The sequence below is a fragment of the Trichechus manatus genome, unplaced genomic scaffold, assembly GCF_000243295.1.
Source record: "Trichechus manatus latirostris isolate Lorelei unplaced genomic scaffold, TriManLat1.0 scaffold00049, whole genome shotgun sequence".
NCBI lineage: Eukaryota > Metazoa > Chordata > Mammalia > Sirenia > Trichechidae > Trichechus > Trichechus manatus.
The window spans coordinates 1,774,053-1,790,696 of record NW_004443985.1 but is presented as its reverse complement, the minus strand read 5'-3'; the positions used below and the strand labels follow the sequence as shown (position 1 = coordinate 1,790,696).

Genomic DNA, 16,644 nt, shown 5'->3' with positions numbered 1-16,644 from the left:
CCTGCCAGTGTCGCCACGGCGTGCAGACCCCGGCCCGCCCGGAAACGTCGGGCGCCCCCGGCGGAACCCCGCGGGAAGGTGGCGGGGAAGCGCCCAGAGGGGCGCGGGGAGCCTGCGGGTTCGCGCGCCGTCGTGGGCACCTTGGGCCGCTGCTGCAGTGAGGCTGGTGAGCAGACAGGAGATGCGCACACATGCGTAACCAGTGACCTGGAGCCAGATCACCCTCGAAACAGGTTTTTTTTTTAAGTGCAGTGGGCACAACGCACAAGTGCGCTTTGCCTCACCGTGTGACAGCCTTCGGTTGGCACCAGCGTGCCAGGGTCAGCGGGCGCAGGACTTCTGGCCGAAGGGCTGGCGGTGCTGCCCCCAAGACCCCATGGAGAGGGGAACAGAAAACGTGGTAGCTGGAATGGCTCTTTCTTTTTAAAAGGTCTGGCGGAATAAACACAGTTGCATTCAGACCTTCTCCTCAAATGAGTTATGGGAGGCAGCCCGTGGCCAGTCCCTGGCCTGAAGGTCCTGCTGTCCACGGAAGAATTGGTTTGCTTTGTTAGACCTCAGGAAAGGAGTTGTACCCTTGAGCTTGGCCGTCCCCTCATACACTATATGATCGTGGTCTGTGGAAATAGCCCGCAGGCCTTGCTGGTCCTTCAGACCACTGCAGATGTGGACCCCTAAAGACGGCTGCAAACCCTGCCTCCCATTCCTTCCCCTTTAGGACTCTTTTGGGCCTGCTTTGGGTCACTAGGAGTCGGACTCGTCGGCAACAGGGTTTTTTTGTTTTTTTTAAGGAGCCCTAGTGGCGGCGCGCGGTTGCTAACCGAAAGGCCGGCGGGTTGAACCCACCAGCTGCTCTTCCATAGAAAGATGTGGCAGTCCGCCGCCATAAAGATTACAGCCTTGGAAACCCCACGGGGCAGTTCCACTCTGTCCTATAGGGTCTCTGTGTGTCAGAATTGACTTGGCAACAGATTTGGTTTGATTTTTGTTTGGGCTTGCTGCCAGGTACAGGAACCAGCTTATCTGTGAACATCCACCTCTAGAAAGTCTGGGCTTTGGCTGTTTGGGGTGTAGTCTCCTTGAGATATGTAGATGTTTCAGCTTAACCTCAGCTTCCTCATTTTACTAAACTCTTTGGGTGTGTCCCCAGTTGAGGCCTCTCTTGGCATGGTTACCATGAGGTCTCCAGGCTGAGCTATTCCTGGGGTGCTGGGCGTCACCTGCTGATGTTAGTACCCCCTATGCCAGGACAGAAGCTGGGAAAATGCTGTCTGCCACTTCTTGAAAATGCCTTCCAGGTGAAAGTCGTTGCTGTTGATGAAAACCTGAATGTCTTCTATGAGGACAGTGTGCATTTTGACAGAGACCTTCCAGAATTTGGGTATGTACCTGGTGTGCGTGTGGAGGGGGGCAGTCAGTTTTGGGGTCTGCCCCTAACCGATTGCGTTCTCTCATCACACTGTTGTAGCTTCGTTAAACTGCAGCAGTGGTGGTCTTGATGGAGCCCTCAGAATCTCTTTCCTGGGCCTGAAATGTACTCCCCTATCCCATGCCAATTCCTTCCTTCCTTCCTTTCATTCATTCATTCGTTCGGTCATAGGTCAGTTGAGACTTACTTTGTTCCAGGTATTGTGCTAGGTGCTGGGGATTCGATGGTGAACCAAAAACTCCCCACTGAGTGGGTGTCTTAGTCATCTAGTGCTGCTGTAATGGAAATGCCGCAATGGGTGGCTTTAACAAACACAAGTTTATTCTCTCACAGTCTAGTGGGCTAGAAGTCCAAATTCAGGGCGTCGGCTCCAAGGGAAGGCTTTCTCTGTGGGCTTTGGAGGAAGGTCCTTGTCATCCATCTTCCCCTGCTCTAGGAGCTTCTCTGCGCAGGGACCTCGGGTCCAAAGGACACGCCCTCCTGGCATTGTTTACTTGGTGGTATGATGTCCCCATGTCTCTCTGATCGCTTCTTTCTTATATCTCAAAAGAGATTGGCTTAAGACACGAGCTAATCTTATAGAGTCCTGCCTCATTAACATAACTGCCACTAATCCCATCTGATTAAGATCATAGAGGTATAGGATTTACAACACATAGGAAAATGACATCAGATGACAAAATGGTGGACAGTCACAATACTGGGAATCATGGCTTAGCTAAATTGATACACATATTTTTGGGAGACACAATTCAGTCCATGACAGTGGGGAAGGCTGATATCAAAGAAACTCACAAAAGAGTATTTCGTTATAAACTCAGAGAAGGTCTCTGAAGGAAAAGAACTTACTTTTCCAAGTGCTTATTATAAAGGAATGTGATCCACAGTTGGGGGGTGGGGATTAGGAGGGGTTCCTAAGAGAGTATTGCTTAAGCTGAGATTTAAGTGAGGGGGGTTACCCAGGTGATGGAAAGGAGAGAGCATTCTAGGTAGGAGGACAGCACAGGCAAAGGTCCTGTGTCAGCAAAGAGCGTGGCTAGGGAGCTGAGAGGGAGGTGGAAACGGCTGGGCCATATAGGCCGTGGTATGGAGATTGTCTTTATCCTAAAAGCCACGGATAGCCACGGAAGTGTGTGTGTGTGACACATTGTATTTGTGTTTTGAAAAGATGTCTCTGGGTACAATGGGAGAACAATTGGGGGTATGTGGAGGAGTGTATGTTCTCTACTTTCCTGAGGTGGAAGCTTAGACTGTTGATTTGAGATCTTTCTTCTTCTCTAATATATGCATTTAATGCTATAAATTTCCCTCTAAGCGCTGCTTTTGCTGCATCCCACACATTTTGATATGTTGTATTTTTGTTTCATTCAAAATATTTTAAGATTTCTTTGACCCCTGTGTTACTTAGGAGTATGTTGTTTAATCTACAAATATCTGGTGATTGTCTTTCTTTCTGTTATCAATTTCTGGTTTAATTCCATTGTGGTCTGAGGATGTACTCTGTGTGATTTCTGTGCCTTTAAATGTGTTAACATGTGGTTCATGGACCAGAATGTGGTCTATTGTGGTGAATGGTCCATGTGAGCTTGAGAAGAATGTGGAGTGTGCTGTTGTTGAATAAAACCCAAACCAAACCCATTGCCATTGAATCAATTCCGACTCATAGCAACCCTATAGGGCAGAGTAGAACGGCCCCATAGGGTTTCCAAGGAGCGGCTGGTAGATTCAAACTGCTGACCTTTTGATTAAAGTCTTGTATAAACGTCAGTTAGATCAAGTTGATCAATAATGCTATTGAGTCAACTGTATCCTTTCTGCTTTTCTGCTTCTTGAGCTGTTAATTACTGATAGAGGAGTGGTGAAGTCTACAGTTAAAATAGTGGATGTTTCCATTTCTCCTTTCAATTCTATCAGTTTTTGCCTTAAATATTTTGATGGTGTGTTGTAGGTGCGTAAACCTTAAGATTCTTATATCTTCCGGTACGCAATACGGGGGAAACCAGCACAACTTGTACAAGGAAAGGTCATGGAAGCTCCATAGACACATCCAAATGCCCTGAGGGACTGAATTACTGGGCGGAGGGCTGTGGGGACCATGGTCTCGGGGAACATCTAGCTCAATCGGCATGACACAGTTTATAAAGAAAATGTTCTACATTCTACCTTGGTGAGCAGTGTGTGGTATCTTAAAAGCCTGTGAGCGGCCATCTAAGATACTCCACTGGTCTCACCCCTTCAGGAACAAGGGAGAATGAAGAGAATAAGATACAAGGGAAAGATTAGTCCAAAGGACTAGTGGACCACAACTACCACGGCCTCCACAAGTCTGAGTCCAGTAAAACTAGATGGTGCCCGGCTACCACCGCTGACTGCTCTGACAAGGATCACAACAGAGGGTCCCAGACAGAGCTGGAGAAAAATGTAGAATAAAATTGTAACTTACAAAAAAAGACCAGACTTACTGGCCTGACAGAGACTGGAGAAACCCCGAGAGTACGGCCCCTGGACACGCTTTTAGCTCAGTACTGAAGTCACTCCTGAGGTTCACCCTTCAGCCAAAGATTAGACAGGCCCATAAAACAAAACGAGACTAATGGGGTACAACAGTCCAGACACAAGGACTAGAAGGCAGGAGGGGACAGGACAGCTGGTAATAGGGAACCCAAGGTCTAGAATTGAGAGTGTTGACATGTCATGGGATTGTTAACCAATGTCATGAAACAATATGTATACTAACTGTTCAATGAGAAACTATTTGTTCTGTAAACCCTCATCTAAAGTACAAAAAAACAAAGATTCTTACGTCTTCTTGGAGAATTGACCCCTTTATCAGTATGAAGAGGTCCCTGGGTGGGGCAAGCACTTTGCGATCACCTGCTAAACTAAAGGCTGGCATTTCAAACCCACCCAGTGGCACCACGGGAGAAAGGCCTGGCGATCTGCTTCTATAAAGATGGTTGTTAGTTTCTGTTCTGTAAATTCTGACTAATGGTGACCCCATGTATGCAGAGTAGGGCTTCCAAGACTGTGACATTCGAAAGCAAATGGCCGGGTCTGTCTTTCGAGGCGCTTCTGGGTGGCTTTGAACCACCGACCTTTCGTTTGTCTAGTAGCTGAGCACTTAACTCTTTGTGCCACATAGGGACTCCTACTATAAAGACAACCAAGAAAAGCCTGTGGAGCAGTGCTCCTCTGTAACACATGGGGTTGCCATGAGTGGGAATTGACTCGGTGGCAACAGGTTTGGTGCTTTTTGGGGGGAATTTATCGGGATGAAATGCCCTTTTTTATCCTGGATAATTTTCCTTATTCTGAAGGCTGCTTTGTCTGAAATTAATATAGCTACTCCAGCTTTTTTTGATTAGTGTTAACGTGGTATACGCCTTTATTTATTGGTTTATTTTATTGTGCTTTAGGTGCCTATGGGGCAGTTCTACTCTGTCCTGTAGGGTCGTGCGTGATGAGTCGGAATCAACTCACAGCAGTGGGGTTTTCTGTAAGACACTGCCAGGTCCTCCCACTGGAGGGCTGGTGACTGTTTGTCTTGAGAGCATATGTGAAATGGGTGACATCTGCTTGGCTGTATAAACCTGTTGCCGTCGAGTCGATTCTGACTTATAGCGACCCTACAGACAGAGTAGAACTGTCCCATAGGGTTTCCAAGGAGTGGCTGCTGGATTCGAACAGTGGACCTTTTGGTTAACAGCCAAGCTCTTAACCACTGCACCATCAGGACTCCGCTTGGCTATATAAAAGGATAAAATTCCTTTCTGTCTTTACAATCTCTTCAGCGGATCGCCTGTGGTGCACATCATCTGATGTAATGCTTATTCAGTAATAAATTCAATAATAAATAATTTATAATGCTTATTCAGTAATAAATAAATAATTTCTTCCTCTTCTACTTTTGTGGAGTGCTTGTCCGGGTTGGTGGGAGATTTTGTTTTTGTTAATGTGTCCCCATCAATGCACAGAGTGGCAGAAAATCGGAGTCACCTGACAGGCACGTTCCCAGCTGGAGTTGAACAGGGTGACAAGGCCCTGCCTGCTGGTCTCGGCTTTCATACTGTAAACAAATGTCCTTTTCACGGGCTATTTGGTACCACATTTTTCGCATTTTTGTGCTTTTTGTTGTTGATTTTGCGGTTTAAAGGGGCCCCCAAGTGTACTGCTGAAGTGCTGTCTAGAGTTCTGAAGGTTGAGAAGGCTGTGATGTGCCTTATGGAGGAAACCGTGTGTTTGTTAGATAAGCTTCACTCACGGAGGAAATCTGCGTGTTAGATAAGCTTCACTCATGTACGAGTTACAGTGCTGCTGACTAGGAGCTCACCATTAGTCAACAGTGTATGTAAATCAGGTGTCTTGAAACAGAAACCCTGTGTTTCGCCTACGAGTAGCGGTTCTGCGTTCGCTGATTCGTTGTCCACGGTAAACCTTATAGACTGCGACTGCCTTGAATAATGAGAAGTGATTGTATATGGTTTGAAAACTCTCCTCCCATTCTGTGGGTTTTCTTTCAATTTTCTAATGGTGTCTTTTGAAGTACAAAGGTTTTTAATCTTGCTAAAATCCAATTTATGTGTTCTGTTGTTGCTTATGCTTTTTGGGCAGTATTTGTCAGATTTGGGTGTCAATGTTATATTTGCTTCATAAAAGGAGTTGAAAAGTTTTCCTTGTTTTCAGGTGTTTTGGCACAATTTAGGAAACTCCAGTGGCGTAGTGGTTAAGAGCTGCAGCTGCTGACCAAAAGGTCGGCAGTTTGAATCCACCAGGCGCCCTGTACTCGGTCTTACAGGGTTGCTATGAATCGGAATTGACTTGAGGCCGTGCAACAGCAACACAGTGATGGCGGGCCAAATTTGGGGGGAAGAGATCTTCAATTGATTTGATTTGGGTTTGGTTTTTTTGGTTGGTACAGTTTGAATAGTATTAGAAGTATTTGTTCTTTAAGTGTCTGATTTGGTAGGATTTTTCTGGGAAGCTCTTTGGGCCTGGTGTCTTTGGGGCGGGGGGTAGCTCTGGTGTTTTTTTCTTAGGAGCAATTGGCTGCTTTACATTTTTTAACTTTTTTTTTTTTAACTATATGATATTTTAGAGCTTTAGTTATGCAAGAGGGAGCTGTGTTGTTGCTGGGTGCTGTTGGGTTGTTTTTTGACTCATAGCAACCCCACGCGACAGAGTAGAACTGCCCCATAGGGTCTCCTAGGCTGTAATCTTTACAGGAGCAGATCACCAGGTCTTTTCTCCCATGGAGCCGCTGGGTGGGTTTGAACCACCAACCTTTTGTTCTCCTTGTAGGACCCAGGGTGGTGTGCATATCCACAAGGATGGGCTGACGGTCACTTCTCCCGTCCTGATGTGGGTCCAGGTAAGCATGGGATTCCTGTGCCCCATATGTCGCCTAGCCCGTCTTACCCAGCAGGCTTAGTGATTTGCTAGGAAGCCCAAAGGTAGCAGGTCATGAAAGTGTCTGTGGGGACGAGGTCCTCAGGGGAAAATTTAGTCCGCGTGGTTCCTGGGGCGGGCTCAGGCTCCGCTGGCGCTCAGTACTCCCGGGCTGAGAGCACGGTGGTTGGCAAGTCCTCTAGTGCTATCTGTAAAATACCACAGAGCACATACTCCCTAAACACCCTGCAGTCTGGCCCTGTGGCCTCCGTTGTACCCCCAGACCCAAATACAGCCCTTGGGGTCTTCGTGCCCAGCCCCCCAGGCTTCTCAGCTTCCAGGGCAGCGGCACTCGGAGTAGTAGCTTATGGCCTGACCAGTCAGGCTGGATCCATCCCAAGCCAGGCCTGCCTGTTCAGGACCAACAAGAAAGGAAGATCCCTGTGGCCAGATCTGGGTGGGCCCTGGGTCCACAGGACTAGGGGTGTGGCCCACACAGACAGGCGTGGGAGGGGGCTGCCTCGTACACCACAGGAGGCCCGCGTCCCTGAATCTGGAGACCAGCCAAAGCCAGCACTTCATGTGTCTGCTATAGCTTTTTCAGCCCTTCAGTACGCATTTCACCAATTCCCTATATTAAATTCTTTCTGTTCAGATAGCTAGTAAGATCTCTTTTTTGTCAGCTGGACGCTGACTGAGACATTGGAGGGTTGGGGTAAAGGGTGGATTTCAGCCAGACAGGCTGCCAGGGAGACGGTTCTGGGGGCATACAGACCAAGCGACGGTGGTGGTGGTGATGGGTTACAGGCAGTGGTCAGTGTCTAGGGGTCCCAATGATGATGTCAAGGACATCTGGTAGGCCAAGGCCTTAACGTGGGGAGGCAAGTTGGGGGCTGGAGGGCCAGGCTTGGGGTTGGGGCCAGGTGATTTCTAATCATGAGCAGCCCCCCCACCTGCCCCACGCCCCAGGACCAGTCCTGTTCCTAGCTTTGCTGGTCCCTACTCCAGCTGTGTCCCATCCCCTGCTTGAGTTGGCAACCAGCCACAGGCAGGACCGAAAGGAGCCCTGCAAACATAGGGTGGGGTGCTGGGTCAGGCAGCAGCCTGGGGGGTACTGGCCTCTCTGTCCTCTAGGAAGACACAGAGGCCGGGGTGAGTCTCTAACTTCCTGCTCTGAAATCTTAGGTGAAGTGTGGGGCTCTGCTGGGTACCGCCACCCATCCTACCCATGGGGTCTCGCTAGAAAGAAGATGCCAACCAGATGGTGGCGGGAGAGATGGGGGGTTGGGACATGTGGCCACCGTCTCCACCCACTCCCTCCTGACGCGCCACCCTTGCACTCCTGGACACGGACCCGCTCTGATGGGGCCCCCACCTTGCTCTTCACGAAAGTCTCTGTTGCTGTGAAGTTAGATCATTGACGTGGTGGGTTGATAATGCAAATAAAAGAAAACCAAACTCGTGCCTCCCTGTTTTTGCTTTTTCCGAGTGCTCGTAAGTCACAAATGGGAGACTACCAAGTGGAGAATCAGTGGTTTATGCTTCTTATTTAGAACGTCTTTAGCATAGTTCGCCTTTTTATTTGATTGACATGACTTGTTTATTTAGTTTATTCTAGCGCTTCAAAATCCTGAGTCATCAGTTACTTTGTCTTCCGTGCTGGAGCCCTTGTCTGTAATGGCAGGCGCTTACATTTCCTTTGGGAGGTTTGTGTATTTGCCTAATTCACTGGTTTATTACAGTCACGGTGGATTCTCTTTTTCTTCTCAGGCTCTGGATATCATCTTGGAGAAGATGAAGGCTTTGGGCTTCGACTTCTCTCAGATCCTCGCCCTGTCTGGGGCAGGCCAGGTTCGTTTACAGCAGCCTCCTTCTGCTCTGTGAGAGTGGCTGTCCTGGGTGATGGTGTGGCTGTTGTGGTGATGGTCCGCTAGGAAGGAAGGTGCTCCTTATCGATAGCCACTGCATACATTTGGTTGTTAGGTGGATTCGAACTGCCGACCTTTTGGTTAGCAGCTGACCTGTTAACTACTGCGCCACCAGGGCTCCACCTCAAACTTATCATGTCCCAAACCGAGTGCTCCATCTTCTCTCAGACCTCTTCCTTGGGTCTCTTTCTCAGGGATTTCTCCCTGTCCACCCCAGGCCACATGTGGAGCTATGGTGGCGCAGTGATTAAGAGCTCGGCTGCTAACCAAAAGGTTGACAGTTCGAATCCACCAGCTGTTCCTTGGAAATCCTGTGGAGCATTTCTACTCTGCCTAGAGGGTTGCTATGAGTCAGAATCAACTCGACAGCAACAGGTTTGGTTTCCTACAGATTTTGAAATGGACAGGGTGGGATTCCTCCCACTTTATAGGAATGAAAACTGAGTCTCATAAAGGCAGTGAGCTGTGAGATTAAGAAGTGGCAGGGGCAGACTTGGAACCCAGTTCTTTGGTGTGCGGTCTGGGGCGTCTTTCTGAGCCTCCAGAAAGCTGCGGCACTTGTGTGTGCAGCTGCATGAACATGTGTTTGGGTTTTCTCTTGACAGCAACACGGAAGTATATACTGGAAAGCCGGGGCCAGCCGGGCACTGACAAGCCTGTCACCAGCGCTCCCATTACACCAGCAGCTAGAGGTGACAGTGTCTGTGTGGTGGGAGTTTGAGAACCAGCTGCAAAGGAAACATTTCCCTGGGGAAGGGAAGAACCGCCCCATAGCCTGTGGGCCCTGAAATCTGGGGCTTTTATGCACTGTTGAGGGTGTAAGATGCTAGTTGTACAATAGTCCCAGGAGCCTGGTCTGCCCTGCTTCCCACAATGGTGTATGGTCAGAGGACCTGGGCTAACCCTCATCCCATGGGCCCCTCCTGCCCAGCACTGCCCTGTGTCCTTTCTCCACTTGGAATCTCCCATTGGTGTGCATTGCCTCCTGGTGATACTGCTGGGAAGTCAGAGGCTTTGGTTCCTCATTTTCTCCTGGATCCAAACCCCACAAAGCCTGCCCTTGTCTGTAGCTGCAGCCCCTCTGGTCCACATTTCCTGCTGCTTACAGTGCTCCAGTACCCCCATCAGAAGAACTTTTCTGCCTTAGGCTTTCTGGGGAGAGACCCCATGGGCCAGGCCGAGCTTTGGGGCAGAGCTTGTCCATGAGTTTCCAGGGCCCCATCAGGCAAGAGGCGCCCGCACCTGCTGTGCTGGGCGTAGGATCGCCAGCGCCAAGGTGGCGCCAGAGTCGGCAGGCAGAGCTCAAGCCTATGCCTTCCTCTCATTTCCAGGCCTGCTTCTCCATCAGTGACTCTCCGGTGTGGATGGACTCCAGCACCACAGCCCAGTGCCGCCAGCTGGAGGCCGCCATGGGTGGGGCCCAGGCTCTCAGCTGCCTCACAGGGTCCCGTGCCTATGAGGTAGGTAGTGCCTGGGATGGGCTGGGGGCTGGCTCTGGTCCCACCCTTGGGAGTCTGGGAGGACAGCGCTGGGTGACCTGCCTCGTGGGGATCCTGTGAGGCTGTGTGTGTGCTGGCTCTGTGGAGCCAGGCCGGGGCACTCTGGGCTCCCCTCTGCTAACTGGGGAGCAAGGGCAGACTCCTCTAGGTTGTTCCCAGGTCAGAGCTGAGGCATGGACATGACAGGGTGACAATGGGAGATTGGTGTCATCCTCTGTAAACTGGAGATAAAAATAGAACTTACTTTGGGGTTATGTAGAAGCTGAAAGGAATTGGTACATGTAAGACCTCAATGCAGTGCCTGGCGAAGTGAAAAAAATGAAGAGAACCTTTACTGCTGGCCTCAGCCACAGTCCCGGGGTGGCCGTGGTTGGCCCAGCGTGGGTCATGCAGCCCTCACTGGAGGAGAGTTTTGGGGATAGGGCCAAACCCTTCTTAGCCAGTTGCTGTTGAGTCAATTCCAACTCATGGTGACCCCGTATGTGTCAGAGTAGAACTATGCTCCATAGGGTTTTCAGTGGCTGATTTTTCAGAAGTAGATCACCAGGCCTTTCTTCAGAGGTGCCTCTGGGTGGACTTAAACCCCCAACCTTTCAGCTAGCAGCTGAGCATGTTAACCGTTTGCATCACCCAGGGTCTCCCATCCTTACTTGGGCCGCCTGAAATAAGAAAACTGTGGGTAGGGAAAAATACCTAAGTCCCTGGCACTGGTACCCTTGGTTAGGTTTAGGGCATCATCACTGGTTCCCTTGGTTATGGTAGTTATCGTGCTGGGTAAAGAGCGAGGATTATCCACTAGGAATTGTCTGGTCCTGACGTGTGAGAAGCCCTCCTGGGAAGGCCTGAGGAGTTACCACGTCAGCATCCCAGTGCCTGTGTGTGCAAAGTGATTGTTCAGTGCCTGAGTATTAGATTACCAAGAGCAAGGACTCAAAGGCCAAAATCCCATTGCCTTGGGTGCTCAGCAGATGTCCAGCATTTTTCATATCTGGGGCCTCTTAAAAACTCGTATGATACTAATACCCAGAGTGGACCATACTAACCTCACTTTATGGAGCTAATACCCAGAGTGGACCATGCTTACCTCATTTTATGGGGCTGATCCTTCATTCTGTGTAGATTTGGGTTTCTAAGGATTTGTACTCCTTTTCCAGCGTTTTACAGGAAACCAAATCGCAAAGATTTTCCAGCAGAACCCCGAGGCCTACTCACTCACAGAGGTGGGTTAAATGTTTACTGGTTTAAAAGACTTAGGACCATAGTCTCATTGGATAACTTAGTCAATTGGCATAACATAGTTCATAAAGATAATGTACTACACCCTTGTTTGGTGAATAGCGTCTGGGGTCTTAAAAGCTTGTGAGCAACCATTTAAGATGTAACTATTGGTCTTTACTCGTCTGGAGCAAAAGAGAATGAAGGACACCAAAGACTCAAAGGAGAAACTAGTTCACAGGACTAACAGAACCATGGCATCTTCTAGCCTGAGACCAGAAGAACTAGACGGTACCCGTCTACTACTAACACCTGTTTTGACCAGGGACACAATAGAAGGTCCTGGACAGAATGGGAGAAAAATATAAAACAAAATTCAAATTCCTAAAACTGGCCAGACCAACTGGAGCAATAGAGACTAGAGGAGCCCCTGAGACTGTCACCCTAGGATACCTTTGGACTTGACACTAAAGTTACTCCTGGAGGTCACCGTTCAGCCAAATAATAGATTGGCGGACAAAATAAACAGTATCATCCGTGAGTAATGTGCTCCTGTGAACAGTCGACTGTGCGAGACCAAATGGTCAACATTTACCCAAAAGCAAAGATGAGAAGGCAAGCAGGGGAAGAGAAGCTAGAGCAATGGAAACAGAACAGAATGGAAATAATAAGAATGCTGATGCATAGTGAAAATTGTAACCAACGTCACAACAATTTGTATAAAAATTGTTAAATGGGAACCTGATTCACTGTGTAAACTTTCACCTAAAACGATATTTTTTTAAAAATCAACAACACAAGATGTATTTACTGATCTGATTAATCAGTAAACTAGAAATTAACTGGCAAAAAAAAAAAAAAAACCTACAATGCTCAAGGCAGACATACTTAACTTATTAAGATAAACTATTTTTTGATTCAAAGAAGACTTCAGGGAATAGTTTTGGTTTAAAGTTTAAAGATTATCTCAAGGTAATAGTTTTGGGAGTTCAGCCAGCCTCAGTGGCTCCAGAAAGTCCGGATTCCATTGAGAATTTTCAATGCTGTTCTGCATTCTTCCCCCTTTTGATCAGGATTCTTTTATAGGGATTCCAGCTGCTGTTAACTAGGATGCTCAGTCTTCTCCATTACTTGGCCATCTTACTTCAAGTTTCCGCTTTCCTCCACAATTTAAAGTTCTTCTCATGTTGTGTGTGTGCTAGAGTGTGTGAAAGTGAGTTACTTCTCACCATGCTTCTTTCTCTTACAGAGGATTTCTTTGGTCAGTAGCTTTGCTGCTTCCCTGTTTCTTGGGTCTTACTCCCCTATCGACTACAGTGATGGTAAGCCTTCTGAGACTTGGTGTGAGCCTGTTCGGTGTGCAGGTGGCGTGGGGGCGGGCAGCATGGATATGGGCACATAGCACAGGGGTAGGCAGCATGGATATGGGCGCATAGTGCGGGGCAGGTGGCGCAGGGTCGGGTGGCGTCGAGGCAGGCAGCATGGATATGGGCACGTAGCGCGGGGGTGGGCGGCGCGGGGGCAGGCAACGTGAGTCTCATCCAGCCTGGGCAGGTGCCAACCTTTCACCCTGTCATCTGTTGCCAGCCAGGGAGTGCATTCATTATCTTTTGCTTCCTGACAAATGACCCCAGCACTTAGCAGCTGAAGACCACAAACATTTATTCTCAGTGTCACATAGTTCCGAGGGCCAGGCATCTCAGAGCGCCTTAGCTGAGCGATCCTGGCTCAGAATCTCTCATGAGGTTGCAGTCAAGCTGTCGACCAGGGCTGCATGCATCTGAAGGCTTGACCGGGGCTGGAGGATCCACTTCCAGGTCATTCACATGACCATGGGCAGGAGGCCTCCTTTCCTCTCCATGTAGGCTGCTCCATAAGGCTGTGAATGACATTGCAGCTGGATTCCTGCCAAGCATGTCGCGAGGAAGAGAGTGGTCAAACAGAAGCTGCAGAGTCTTTATAACCTGGTCTTGATGTGACATATTTTATTGGTCACACAGACGAACCCTGGTATAGCACAGGGAGAGACTACACGAGAGTGTGAATACCAGGAAGTGGATTAGTGGTCGCCATCTTGGAGGTTGGCTACGATAAGGGGTTACTGATGAGAGTTTTTGTTCATTTTTGGGCAACTCATGAGAGTTGTGAGCTTCTGGAATCAAAACTCTGACGAAAATAAGTGCAAACAATGCCGGTGAGGAGTTCTGGAAAGCTGGGGGGAGGTTGCTGAAGGGACTCTTGCATGAGGCTGGACCAAGAGGAATGTGGACAGAAGATGGAAAGAGAGCGCAAAGCAAGAACCCAGACCTATGAAAGTGGCTTCAGAAGGGAATCCTGGAATGCTTGAGCCTCGTGGGGATCCATCTGAAGGGTTTTGAATGCTGATGGGTGCCAGACATCATTCTAGCTTTCAAGGGGGGAAAGTAGGTGATTGAGGTGTGGTCCCCAAGCTTCACTCACAGTGTAGAGAGGACAAGGTTCCATATGGCCACCTTCATTGAACTCAGACTGGCAGAACCCTCAGCTTGGAACAGCCTGAGCATCCATCCGTATTCTCCACACGACCCTGGGGTGGTTAAGCACTGCTGGAGAGAGCCACAACACTGCCCCAGTAGGCATTCCAAGGTTCACCTTCTCCAACCTCAGCTGGGGCCTCCACACTGCTCCCCTCACTCTCACCCAATAAATCGCCTAATTTACCACCTGCCTCACCCCCTAACCTGGACAGGTGATGTCATCAGCATCCCACCCCATCGATGTCTCCCTCTGCTTTGCCCAGTGGAGGAAGAGATCCCACCTCCTGGGCTCTGGGTTCGCTCCCAGCTCCCACCCTCAGAGAGGCCTTGGGGAGTAGATTGTTTTAGGAAGGACCTAGAGAGCTGGTCTCAGTGCTGAGCATGAGGGTGCGTGGAGGAGTCTGAGCGTTCCTGGAGGTGTTAGGTGTGACTGGGAAATCCCCGGGGGCTGACCACATTCCGCACCAGGGCTGCCTCTGAATAGACATTTTGGACCACAGGGACATATTGCTGATTGGCCCCCTCCCCTGGCCAGGACTTGGAGCAGCAGCTTTCTGGGCTGACTATGGTGTTGGAGTCTATGAGGCATATTTGGAGGAGGTGGTGGTGCCATGAGTTTCCAAGGGCCCCGCTGGCTTCTGGTTCTCTGGTTCCGGAAGGACCCAGGCATATTCCGTTAGGGAAGAGCTCCGGGTACGAGTTTGCTGTGAGTGCATCAGCCTGCTCTATATCCTTTTGGTTTTTGTTTCCCGCCTCCCTTAGGTTCTGGGATGAACTTGTTGCAGATACGTGACAAAGTCTGGTCCCAGGCCTGCCTTGGTGCCTGTGCTCCTCAGTTAGCGGAGAAGCTCGGACCGCCTATGCGTTCGTCCTCAGTTGCGGTAGGCGGCTCTGCCAGGGGTGTGGCTCAGTTGGGAGCCAGCAGCTACTGGGGAAGCCGTGCGGTGCATGTCCATAGGCTTCCGTTTACACACAGGTGCACGTGCACGGGGTTTTCAGTCTAGTATGAGACAAGTGTTTGACATAGGTCAGATTAAAGCGTCGGGGTCAGTACCTTGCCCGTGATAGGTGCTCAGCTACATATATAGATTACTGCCTCCTGGCTGGGGACCCCTTGCTGTCGAGTCAATTCCTATTCATAGTGACCCTATAGGACAGAGTAGAACTGCTCCATAGGATTTCCAAGGAGCGACTGGTGAATTCAAACTGCTGACCTTTTGACCAGCAGCCAAGCTCGGGGAGGGGAGGTGGAGCCCTATTGATGCAGTCGTTAAGAGCTTGGCTATTAACCAAAAGGTCGGTGGTTCAAATCCACCAGCCACTCCTTGGAAACCTTGTGGGGCAGTTCTGCTCTGTCCTATAGAGATGCTATGAGTTGGAATCAACTCAAAGGCAAGGGGTTTGGGTTTTGTTTTTTTTTTTTTTGGTGACTAGGGGCAGGAGAAGCTTTGGAAAGTTCCACCAGAAATTTATTAGAATAGGGGAAACAAATCAAAGGCATAATTTCTGGGTGATTCTACACTTGAAAAACACACACAAAATACTGAAATTCTAGGGCTGGGGACCCCCCACTGAAGCTGGAAGCAGGCAGTCTTGGGGGAAAGAAAAAGAAATGACAGTGAGCTTGGTAGAGTGTAGTGGTTAGGAGCACAGACCCTGATGCCAGGTGGCCTGGGGCCGGATCCTGGCTCCACCGTTAGGCAGCTTGTGACTTTGACCTGTGCCTCGGTTTCTTATCTGGAACAATGGGAATCATACTGTCTACCTCATAGGGCTATTTTGTGGGTTATTTGAGTTAATGCTTCTAAAGCACTTAAGATAGTGCTTGGTCCCAGAGGTAATATTAATATCAAAAATATGTAACAGTCAGTGTGGCACCCCCCATTCAGAATAGATGCTGCTGTGAATGACCTGGCATGCCCAGATTGCCCGGTGCTGTTCTTGGCTGTCCTGTATGGAGAATGGAGTAGAGATGCCTGGGCCCTGGCCTGAGAGTCCTTTAGGAGCCTTGGTGGTGCAGTGGTTAAACCGATCGACTGCTAACTGCAAGGTTGGTGGTTGGAACCCACCAGCAGCTCCACAAGAGAAAGATGTGGAAGTCTGCTTCCATAGACATTGACAGCCTTGGAAACCCTATGGGGTTGCTGTGAGTTGCACTGACTTGCTGGCAGTGGGTTTGGTTTTAACGGAGCCCTGGTGGGTGGCACATGTGCACAGCCAGAACCACCAGACACTCAGGTGGGACAGAGTGTTGTGTGTGAGGGAAGGAGAAGCAGGATCCGCAGGCCTGGGGAGAGATGGAGCTGGGAGGATGGGCCCCAGAGCAAAGGGCCCTTGAGAACACTCCCCATTGGGGCTCCCAGTCGAAGCAGGGTCTCAGCCACGGAAATACTTCTCTTCTGAGATTAACGCTGACATGCTGAAAGCAGCCTATGGCGTGTGAGGCAGATCTGAAAGCCAGCCCGCATCATCCAACATATGCATGGGGCCGCGTGCCGTGCGTGGTTACACGTGGAGCGTGGGGCCGCGTGCCGTGCGTGGTTACACGTGGAGCGTGGGGCCGCGTGCCGGGCGTGGTTACACGTGGAGCGTGGGGCCGCGTGCCGGGCGTGGTTACACGTGGAGCGTGGGGCCGCGTGCCGGGCGTGGTTACGTGTGGAGCGTGGGGCCGC

At 49.7% G+C, this 16,644-nt stretch overlaps 1 protein-coding gene across 3 annotated transcripts in view; it reads left to right on the top strand.

The window, feature by feature from the left end:
• Positions 1-875: 875 nt before the first annotated feature.
• XYLB (xylulokinase) overlaps positions 876-16,644 on the top strand; it is a 47,704-nt gene continuing 31,935 nt past the window's right edge. For 2 of the 3 annotated variants that reach the window (XM_023732218.1, XM_023732216.1), the window contains exons 1-8: positions 876-1,381; positions 6,728-6,797; positions 8,585-8,665; positions 9,348-9,434; positions 10,074-10,202; positions 11,396-11,461; positions 12,706-12,778; positions 14,735-14,853. In XM_023732218.1, coding sequence (XP_023587986.1) covers positions 1,227-1,381; positions 6,728-6,797; positions 8,585-8,665; positions 9,348-9,434; positions 10,074-10,202; positions 11,396-11,461; positions 12,706-12,778; positions 14,735-14,853 — 780 coding nt within the window. In that variant the 5' untranslated portion in view covers positions 876-1,226. The other variant, XM_023732217.1, reaches the window with a different exon arrangement.